Raw genomic sequence first — 10,066 nt, 5'->3', positions numbered from 1 at the left:
ATTATATAACACTCTGCTTTTAGAATATGTGATAAAGAAGGTTTGTCCTGACCAAAGTATAATTAGCCTGTGGCTATAGGGGTGTTTAGTAGCCTATATCAGGTTTTCAAGATCAGATGTATACACACATTGGAATCTGTATATAATCTTAATATTCATATCAAGTCTACTCGAATGTTTACTGTGATACTTATATAACTCGTTGCAATTAAAATAATCTTTATATTTCATTATATTTTACAAGAATAAAAAATAAAGAATTTGGGGCTTTATTTGTCCACTGTTAGTGTTGCATTCACGTCCTTTCAGAAATCTCGACTTTTATAACGTTGTAAATAACCTTATTCGGTAACGCTATGTAGCCTACAGAATAATAAATCTGTTCTTACGTTGTTACACAAAGTGATTTACCATCCCAGCCTATCTGGCACAGTAGTGGACCGTTTTCACAGTGCATAAAATATGTATTTCCGAATTACTGGCAGAGAAAGCGGTGCCAGACAAAACACCTGAAAGCAGCAGCAGGAGGTGGTGCCGAGCTAATAGTGAGCACACCCTGCCAGCGAGCCAGACAGTGTTAACGGGCACTGCCATGTCGGGGAAGAGTTTTCGAGTAAGCGACGGGGACTGGATTTGTCCCGATAAAAAGTAAGTGCTCCTCGTGCATAGGATAATCACCTATTTTGTGTAGGGACTAGTTAGATTTACCAGCAGGCGTATAATTCACCGATCGTGCTGACTAGCTTAGCTTCGGCCTTCTAGCATTTGGTTCCCGCTAGCGTTTAGTAGCTAAGTAAGCTAGCCGACTTTATATCATTTTCTACAGCTTCTTCTACATTGTAAATATATAAACAGCATGTCCGCACATTTAATGATGAGAAACAGTTTTAGAGTTGTCTGTCCTGGTGTCTCAGCGTAAGTCGGTAGTGTGCACCCTTTGCAAGATAGCAAGCTATCTATCGTTAGCATATGTGGGCCACTCATTGCTGTTGGTGGTACAGTGTTGTAGAAGCCAAGCCGTTATATGTTTAGCTGTAACTTGGAGTCTCTAGTCTCATGTTGCCGAGGAACAGCATCAAAATCGTGTGAAATGACAGACAGGCCAGCTGCAGCTGACTCAGGGTATCCAGTGAAAGTTTACAAGCTAATTGTGTCACATGAAAAAGAAATCAACCAGCACTGCTGTTGATGCACACCCCTGTTGACCATTAACAAGCTCAGGTTCTGCATTATATTTATGTAATATGCTTTTGCAGGTGTGGAAATGTGAACTTTGCCAGACGAACTAGTTGTAATAGATGTGGCAGAGGTGAGTACTTCTCTACAAATTATTACTTCAGATACATGATGTTTTCAGAAAGTATCTAAAACCATTGTTTGTTTGTTTTTCACAGAGAAAACCACAGAGGCAAAGATGATGAAAGCTGGCGGAACAGAGATTGGGAAAACCTTGGCTGAGAAGAGTAGAGGTCTCTTCAGTGCAAATGACTGGCAATGCAAGACGTACGTGTTTGTTTAATATTCCATTGTAGTTGCTGTGGGATCGTATCATCAAACTGTTGACAATGAGTAATTCCATTCTCAGTTCGAGCTTCTGTGTTTAGTTATTTAGTCAAAAACATTTTTCATATATTTTACATGCTTGTTTTTTTTTTCTTTTTTTACTCTCGTATTCATAAAGATGTGGCAATGTGAATTGGGCCAGACGATCAGAGTGCAACATGTGTAACACACCGAAATATGCCAAGCTTGAAGAGAGAACAGGTAATCCAACATTTACTGTATATGGTTTTACAGTTTCCAATGTGCTTTTGTCTACTATCATTTTTCTTTCTTTCTTGTACTTTCAGGTTATGGTGGAGGGTTCAATGAAAGAGAGAATGTGGAGTACATTGAACGAGAGGAATCCGATGGTGAATATGATGAAGTGAGTACTACCTCACTGTATTTACTTTGAAACATTTTAGCCTCTAGTCTATTTTTGATGGATGAACAAACAGTGACATGTTGTAAATCAAATGTAGATTCTTCTGTAATTTTACTTACAAGATACTTTTTAATGCTACAGTTTGGTAGAAAAAAGAAGAAGTATCGTGGGAAGAATAGCAGCTCAAAAGAAGTTGAAAAGAAAGAAGTAGCAAAAGATGAAGAGGAGGAAGAAGAGGAGGAAGAAGATGGCGACCTTTCCAAGTACAAACTGGATGTAAGATGTGACTGGATTTGGAAATCCAAAGAAACAGCTTTATAGTAGCCAACAATATAAATGAAAAATTTAAAATACACTTCCTCTCCAGGATGATGAAGATGAAGATGACGATGGAGACCTGTCAAAGTATGACCTGAATGCCAGTGATGAGGATGATGATGATGACCAGCCAGCCAAGAAGAAGGGTAGCCGCTCGGGATCATCACATTCCCGCTCATCCTCGCGCTCCTCCAGTTCCAGTTCACGGTCCAGGTCCAGGTCCAGGTCCAGGTCCAGGTAAAAGGGTACAGGTCAAGGGTAACTACAGGCAAAATGTCAGTATCAGCTCAATCTTCTTTTGACTTACTGGTCAACATCACATCAATGTCCTGTTCTGCTGATTTGTTCTTTTCCCTTTTCTTAACCCTTCCCCATTTGTGGTGTGGAAGACATGATATGCAGAGTGAATGATAGCATATTATGCTGGATTTTTATGTCTCCGACCTAAGATAGAAGCAGTTCATTGTTTTATATTGTAATATTGATCTTGAAAAGTTTTCTTTCTGCACTTAATATTCAGTCATCTGTTTTAATCTGATGGGATTATTGAGTACAGGTTTTTGTTATAGTTTTTTTTTTTTTAGCTGGAATAGATGTTTGATTAATTTGAATATGTGTCCAGCTGTTATCGCTTACAATAAGGTAAGAATAGTTTTTTGTCAAAAAGTGTGCAGTTAAATATTTTGCTGGTGCATTGCCATATGAACCACATAGCTATTAATTTGTATGGAAAATATTGGAAAGGGTTTGTTTTTTGTTTTTCAGGTCCCGTTCTAGAAGCTCATCCAGTTCCAGATCTGGATCTCGCTCGAGGTCCCGCTCCAGGTGAATGAGGTGACATGCACTCTCTCCCTTTAGAGAGTGTATGTATGGGGCTGAAAACGCTTCAGAATATTCCTATTGCCTAGTTTCAGCTTAATGGAGACTGTATAATGCTTACTCCATTCCAAGGCCTCAAACTGCTTTGAAAGTTATTGACTACTTTTTTTGTTGATATATTTTAGGTTTCAGTTTGGCCCAAGTAGCCATAATTTGCAAACATCCATTTGGCCTGAACGTTACCAAGGTTCAAAAAGTCAGAATAAATTTATAGGTTCTTCATCAAGCATCCTTCATGAGTGATGCAGCCTTTGCCACTCAGTAAATGTTAGTATATTTATAAGAAGCTAAGAACCTTTTGATCAGTGGGCTTACAACTTTTTGAGTAAAACCTTCTCATTCCTAATTTATTCAGAGTAGCTTGATAAATACCCATCTTGGTGAAAGTCTTGCCTGGACCTTACTGACCAAAGTGCTTGGTTTATTCCTCCAAAAGATCCAGCTCCAGGTCTGGAAAGGGCTCCTCTCCCCGGAAGAGGTCCCGCTCTCCTTCCTCCTCACCTGAGGGGAGACAGAAGCGCAGTCGCTCCAGGTCCTCATCTGGAGGGAGAAAACGGAGACGTTCTAGATCCCGTTCGTCCGAAAGGTTTGGGTTTCTGTGGAATAGCAATGGCACTGATTAATAATAGCCGTCAGTCGACTCGCTTATGGGAGATTCAATTTTACAGAAATATGTTCACATTTTATCCTGTTATATGCTGTTTTTGTATGTTGTGACCTTGCACTTTATGTATGAATAGCTGTATATCAAAAGCTGATCCTTCTGACCTCGTTCTTCTTCCCATGGTGTTTGTGTGATTTCAGGCGCCGTGGCCAGTCCTCTGGATCCTCCCATTCTGGTTCCAGTTCAAAAAAGAAATAACTCAATTACTGCCTTTAAACAAGAAAAGAAACCTTAGTGCAAGTGCATGCTGTGTTGCAAGGAAAATGAAAACATCCATTCAGTATATTGTTCATTTTCAAGGAACCTCAGTCTTATTTCCCTTACAAAAAAAAAAAAAAAAAAAAAGGGGGGCAACATGACTTGACTTCTGTCAGCCATTGCCTGTCATTACTTGCTCCCTTTTTAAAACCACATACACCCCCAATCTGTGACAACTGTCTGTAACTATAGGTGTCCAATAAACATAAATGTTTGGTCCAGTGAAAAACCCAAGATACTATCTTCATAACAGTATTTTCTTAACAACACAGTTGTGGGAAAACTGAACACTTTTTTTTTTTTTTGTCCTTTAACACGTATAAGATTTTTTTTTAAATTCTGTTCTTCCTTTTTTTAAAAATCTATTTTTATTTGAATTAAATAGAAGGTACTGCAGCACCAGTTTAGTACCAATTATTAGTCACAATACCAGAGATGTAGCAATGAATTTTGGCCCATTAGATGTTTTTGTTTTTTTTTTTTTTTTCCCCCCCAAGGTAAGTATGTTACTTTTTGATATTGCTTGTTTTTAAGTAAGTGGCTAAAGGTGAACATTCTTTGGTTAAGATGTAAGTGTATCTTTTTTCTTAACATGGTCGTGGGATAATTTACCTGTTATTTTTCTTCACTTGGCATGTGGGAAACAAACTCATTCAATAATTGACAGATTTTGTGCTTCAGATTAGTGCAACATTAACATCCTGATTTATAGTAGAATGTGGCAATGCAGTCTTTTTAATGGTGAAACAAAAATGTACACGTGTAAATAAAGTTCTGTCAACATTGTTTCTTGTTAATCATTTCTATGTTTGATTATCAAAGTTAAGGCTGCTTTTTTGGATACCTGGTACACTGAGCACTGTTGGAACATTTTCCAAATGAGACAATTATGTAGACCGAATCCTAAGTTAAGAGACACCGTAGCAAAGAAAAGAAAGTAGGGGCTGTTCTCAAATAATGAAATTGGATTTTGCACGAAGTAATATTATATAGGCTGTCCTTGATTAGTATTTTGTTGATGGTGAATTTCTTTTTTTTTCTTTTTTTTTATAAACATGTAAACCATTAATGCTGCTTTAGAGTTTGTGGAACCTTTAGTCTGTTTACAAAAAGTCACCTTTACTGCTTTTACCCCATAATAAACCACATCAGACCAAACCAAGAAACTTAAAGCTCAGTACATTTCAATTCGGTGACAACTGAAATTTCATGTAAGACCTCGTTACCATTGTTTGTCTCAAATACAATGAAAGGTGTCTTGAAATTGTGTTTTAAATAGCAATTCTACGATGACCAGGTAGGTTTCAGTGTAGGTCCAAATTAGTAACATAAGCTTTATTTGGATATAGACAACCTAAGTTGGTTTCATAAATGTTGCAGAAATGTTAAAGTTGGTTTCAAACAGCAAATTACTTTCAATCGCGATGGCTAATACTCCTTCCTACCAATACGTGTTAGAAAATTATAGAAAACTGAATTGTCGCTTTAAGTTGATGGTTTCCTTTGAATCTTAAAAGCTGAATGTAAAGCCATCTCATTTGTTGAGTAGGCTACTAACCGACTGACAAATTACAGTTCTTTCATTTGTAATAGTTTCAACTAGTTTTTTTGCATTAGATGCTGATTTACAATTTAATTAACCAATCTTACTAATTTTGACTTCAAGATCATCACTGAAGGCCTGTATCGCCTTGTGAGTGTCGCACTGCAGAAGCCGGTCATGCTGCGCACACGTTCTCAGTCTGGTCAACAGGTGGCACTTGCTGCTGTTCCTGGTTTTCTGAGCTTAGCAGCTGGAGAGGTGATGATTACATCATTACACTTAGTCAACTGAAAATCTGTTAGGTTTAAAGGCAAATAAAAGACTTCATTACTTTCATGGGGTCTGAAACATAAGTAGCCTTTATTTAAACTCGGTAAAATGAATTGTTACATTTAAAAGTGTTCAGATTTACTGTTGGTAGTTGTAAACAGCTCTGAAATGAACAGACTTGTAACCCTAATCATTATCAAACGTGTGCTTCATATTAACTAAAAAAATACACCAAAATAATCATAAGGCAGACGTTCCGGTTTCCAAGAATCGTTTTTAGGATTTAAGAAATATATTTAGTTTATACCATATGCAGCCTCAGTTGTTTGCGTCCTGACGCTATTCAAAGTAGGCCCGCCTCCAGCGCGTAAAGGACCTGATGCGCTTTTACTCACTGCTTTCAGTTGGGGCAGTCTGGAGCGCAGGATGGTGGACGCATACATGGGTTATTTGCTGTATAGTTTTATCCTTTTCGAAAGGATGACCAGATGCAGTGCTGATTCTTTAAAGGACTTGCAAACCACTGTGGGAGAGATGCTGGACTCAAACACCACCAAGACATTGCATGAAGGCAATGTCGCCAATAATTCCAGTTGGGGATCCGTATCAATTGGTTTCTCTATAACCATGATGATCACTGGCTTGGTGGGCAATTCTTTGGCTCTTATTCTGGTGTATATCTCTTACAGAAAGAAGGAAAATAAAAGGAAAAGGTCTTTCTTGCTTTGTATCGGATCGCTGGCGCTGATTGACCTCTTTGGGCAGCTTTTGACAAGTCCAGTAGTGATATCAGTTTACAGAAATGGTCTGGAATGGAAGCAGCTCGACCCATCAGGCAAATTGTGCTCTTTTTTCGGTGTGTGCATGACAACTTTTGGTCTGTGCGCTCTGTTTTTGGCCAGTACCATGGCAATCGAAAGGGCTATGGCGATAACAAATCCTCACTGGTACTCAAATCACATGAAAACACGTGTGACAAAGCAGACTTTAGCTGTCATATTGCTTCTTGTGTTTTTCTTTGCACTGCTACCCATTGTAGGGGTCGGGAAATACACACTCCAGTGGCCGGGTACCTGGTGCTTTATAAACACGGGGGACACCGAAGTGCCGGGCAATAGGTTTTTCGCCATCACTTTCGCTTTGCTCGGGATTTTCTCTTTGCTTGTAACATTTTCCTGCAATGTAGTGACCATTCGGGGGTTAATCATCCGATGTAAAACAAAATCTGGCACATCTCAATCTTCAAAACAGTGGGAACGACTCACCACGGAAACCGTCATTCAGCTGTTAGGGATTATGTGCGTCCTGCTTATATGCTGGTCTCCTCTGCTGGTATGTTTTTATAGGCGACTGCAGCCTATACTTTCCATCCTTCACACACCTGAAAGCCCTTATATTTATTGTGGTTACTCAGAATTTAATGCCAATACTTTATAATGGCGCCATCTTACTTTATATTATAGTATGTAACTGAATTTGTAAAAGTTATGTAAAATAAATTGCAGTTTGTATTTCTGGAAATGCTTCATCTCCTGTCGGCAGGACAGGGAAAGCAGACACTGCAACCAGTAGCCTACTTTTCTGGATTCACAAGCATTCATTCACTTCTACCTTTTTTGATCTAGTTCTCAGCCCTCTCATTCCCCAGACACCTAAACGCCACAGTTGCATGTCAGGTAAATTATATCATATGTGATTCTGTTGAAAAACTGTTGCCTTTTTGCAATTAAGCAAAAATTCACTTAGCCATGTCCTGTTTGGGTGGTCTGCTTAGTGTGCTATGAGCTCATATATTGTAAGTCACATATTTAATAGTCTCACTGAGGATATTAATAGATAACCTAGTAGCAGTGAGTACCTGGGGTGTGATCATTATGTTGTTCTCTTAGTTGTTTATACTGTAGCTCCTTAAGACTGTCTTGGGATTATAGTCAGTGACATTTAACATTTAAAGTAAAATAGACTGTCCAGAAATATAAAAATCTAATTTCTCAGCCAGGTAGAGTGTCTATAATAGAATATAAACTTCTGGAGGGTTTTCTCACAAAATAACACAGTGTCAATTCTCTGTGTATATAATGTTTTTGATACTTTAGGTGTTGTTTCAGGATCATAATACAAGCATCCAACATGCCTCTGTTCATAGACACTTTTTCCTTCCTGTCCCTTTAGGGTCTAATGCTGAGGATGATCTCCACCCATGTGTCTTCAAAAGAGTGTATTTCCAAAGACTCAACCTCTAATCACATCTCCAACTCAGATGCCCATTTTGACTGTGACTTCTTTCTGACAGCAATCCGCCTGGCCTCCCTCAACCAAATCCTTGACCCATGGGTCTATCTGCTCTTGAGAGAGATCCTTCTTCGCAAGTTCTGCCTTGTGGCTAACGCTGTGTCCAACTGTTCCACTGAGGATCATAAAGAGGCCCAAACAGCGCTTAAAAAGCAGAAGCAAGACCTTCCTAAATCACAAAGCAGCTAAGTGAGACTTTGAAAGGAATTGCTGTTTTGTGACTTTGAACCCAGGATAGATTGGATGAATGTGAAAATGGCTACACTATTTTCTTGGATGTGTTGTGGAAAAAAAAAGACTAGGAATGGTTTTCTCTTCACACAAGAATATTGTGCAGTGGATGACAAGAGTAGTATCTGTTTCAGCATTAATAAGAACCAGGCAAATCTGTTCTGGGTATATTTGCTAGTCAAAATATTCCAGTCACCTAACCAGCATGTGGATGCATGACTCTCGCCTATCACATTTGGCCGCAGCATGGCTGCCAAGAACTCTTTTTTTTCTTTTTGCTAATGTTCAGTTTTATTATCACCTCTCAGATCCAAGAATTGAATATAGGTGAACTGATCTATATGGCAATGGTGCATCTCATGGATTATTTTTTTAGTTTTTTAGTGATCTGAGTCATTGCTTTCAACAACTTGAAGCCATAAGTCAGGTGTTGTGGCACAACTCGTTGGATGAGCAATAAAGGGAGTGCAGACAGACTGTCTTTTCATACCCTACCCAATGTAGGGGTAGGGAAATACAGGAGCAAAACAGAACAGAACACAATTGATCAGTCTTCCCCAGTTGTTCCCCAGTTGCTCAGCCTCTAGTAGGCTGAGGCCACTATTTATACAGACATGCAAAGTAAATGCAAATAATCATTCACATAATCAGATAATTATGTCTGTACTTCCCTATTGTTCTACAAAGTGATTCCCTAATAAGGCTATATTCATCCATCCATCCATCTTCTGTACCCGTTTTTTCCTGAAAGCCAGGGTCACACGGATCTGCTGGAGCCTATCCCAGCTCTCTCTCGGGTGAAAGGCAGGGGTACACCCTGGACAGGTCACCAGTCCATCACAGGGCCACATAGAGACACACAAAGACAGACAACCTCTCACACTCACACTCACTCCTACAGGCAATTCAGATTCACCAATCAACCTGACATGCATGTTTTTGGACTATGGGAGGAAACCGGAGTACCCGGAGTAAACCCACGCAAGCACAGGGAGAACATGCAAACTCCACACAGAAAGGCCAGGTTGCAAACCCACGACCTTGCTGTGAGACAACAGTGCTAACCACTTATCCACCATGCTGCCTAAGGCTATATTCTAAAACTCTATATTCTCATTCAACAGTTAATCCTCTGTCCTGGGCATGCTCTCTTATACTTGTCCCTTCCTTACACCTGGTGTCCCAAACTTTCTCCCAGATACTCTTCACCAACATCCTTGAGAAGACTGTGTCCTTTAGTGTCAGACTATACTAGGTCAGGAAGAACATAAACATCAGATATAATTATGAAAAACACATGAGCCTTAGTGAACTGTAGTTGTAAATAGCTTTGCTGCATCTTACATGATATTTGACCACTTTATTTAAAAAAAGGATGGTCATTCAGAAAAAAAGGCAAATACTGAACTCGAGCCAGTTGTTGATTATACAGATATTTATTAGTGTATTGTAGTTATATAAAGCCAGTTATTTCTGTGCTCAGTGTTAAAGAGACTACCTGCTGGGTATCAGCTGTCAATTTTGTAATATAGGTACAGTAGCAGCCAGAATTATAAAATGTGAAGCTTGTAGTTTGTTGCTACTTTCCCTCTTGAATTTGAATTCACTGGTAAATTGTTGTGCAATTACTTGCTCAGCTGTTCAGAATAGTTTACAGGCCACTCATATGGATGCTAAAGCCTGT

General features: G+C 39.1%; 2 protein-coding genes across 4 annotated transcripts; both read left to right on the top strand.

The window, feature by feature from the left end:
• Positions 1-493: 493 nt before the first annotated feature.
• Positions 494-4,832, top strand: zranb2 (zinc finger, RAN-binding domain containing 2). 3 transcript variants are annotated; one of them, XM_026323743.2, is made up of 10 exons: positions 494-648; positions 1,257-1,309; positions 1,395-1,503; positions 1,682-1,764; positions 1,851-1,927; positions 2,069-2,203; positions 2,295-2,464; positions 3,011-3,070; positions 3,561-3,710; positions 3,929-4,832. In XM_026323743.2, exons 1-10 carry the CDS (start codon positions 593-595, stop codon positions 3,984-3,986), a joined length of 951 nt encoding a protein of 316 aa, XP_026179528.1. In that variant the 5' UTR covers positions 494-592; the 3' UTR covers positions 3,987-4,832. The 3 variants fall into 3 exon arrangements, with proteins under 3 accessions (XP_026179528.1, XP_026179527.1, XP_026179526.1); XM_026323742.2 differs by having other exon boundaries at positions 2,295-2,470; XM_026323741.2 differs by having other exon boundaries at positions 2,295-2,482.
• A 1,456-nt stretch (positions 4,833-6,288) lies between these two features.
• Positions 6,289-9,061, top strand: ptger3 (prostaglandin E receptor 3 (subtype EP3)). Its single transcript, XM_026323619.1, has 2 exons — positions 6,289-7,191; positions 8,032-9,061. Exons 1-2 carry the CDS (start codon positions 6,301-6,303, stop codon positions 8,338-8,340), a joined length of 1,200 nt encoding a protein of 399 aa, XP_026179404.1. The 5' UTR covers positions 6,289-6,300; the 3' UTR covers positions 8,341-9,061.
• Positions 9,062-10,066: the final 1,005 nt, after the last annotated feature.

The sequence above is a fragment of the Mastacembelus armatus genome, chromosome 4 (genome assembly GCF_900324485.2).
Source record: "Mastacembelus armatus chromosome 4, fMasArm1.2, whole genome shotgun sequence".
NCBI lineage: Eukaryota > Metazoa > Chordata > Actinopteri > Synbranchiformes > Mastacembelidae > Mastacembelus > Mastacembelus armatus.
The sequence above is the reverse complement of the archived record's forward strand: the minus strand, read 5'-3'. Positions and strand labels throughout refer to the sequence as shown.

Bases quoted from the DNA above. Each gene is read 5' to 3' on its own strand.
- zranb2 (XM_026323741.2), top strand. From the start codon at position 593: ATGTCGGGGAAGAGTTTTCGAGTAAGCGACGGGGACTGGATTTGTCCC. The intron at 1,765-1,850 runs GTAATCCAACAT...TTGTACTTTCAG, and splicing joins CAAGCTTGAAGAGAGAACAG to GTTATGGTGGAGGGTTCAAT. The intron at 2,483-3,010 runs GTAAAAGGGTAC...TTTGTTTTTCAG, and splicing joins AGGTCCAGGTCCAGGTCCAG to GTCCCGTTCTAGAAGCTCAT.
- ptger3 (XM_026323619.1), top strand. From the start codon at position 6,301: ATGGGTTATTTGCTGTATAGTTTTATCCTTTTCGAAAGGATGACCAGA. The intron at 7,192-8,031 runs GTATGTTTTTAT...CTGTCCCTTTAG, and splicing joins TATGCTGGTCTCCTCTGCTG to GGTCTAATGCTGAGGATGAT.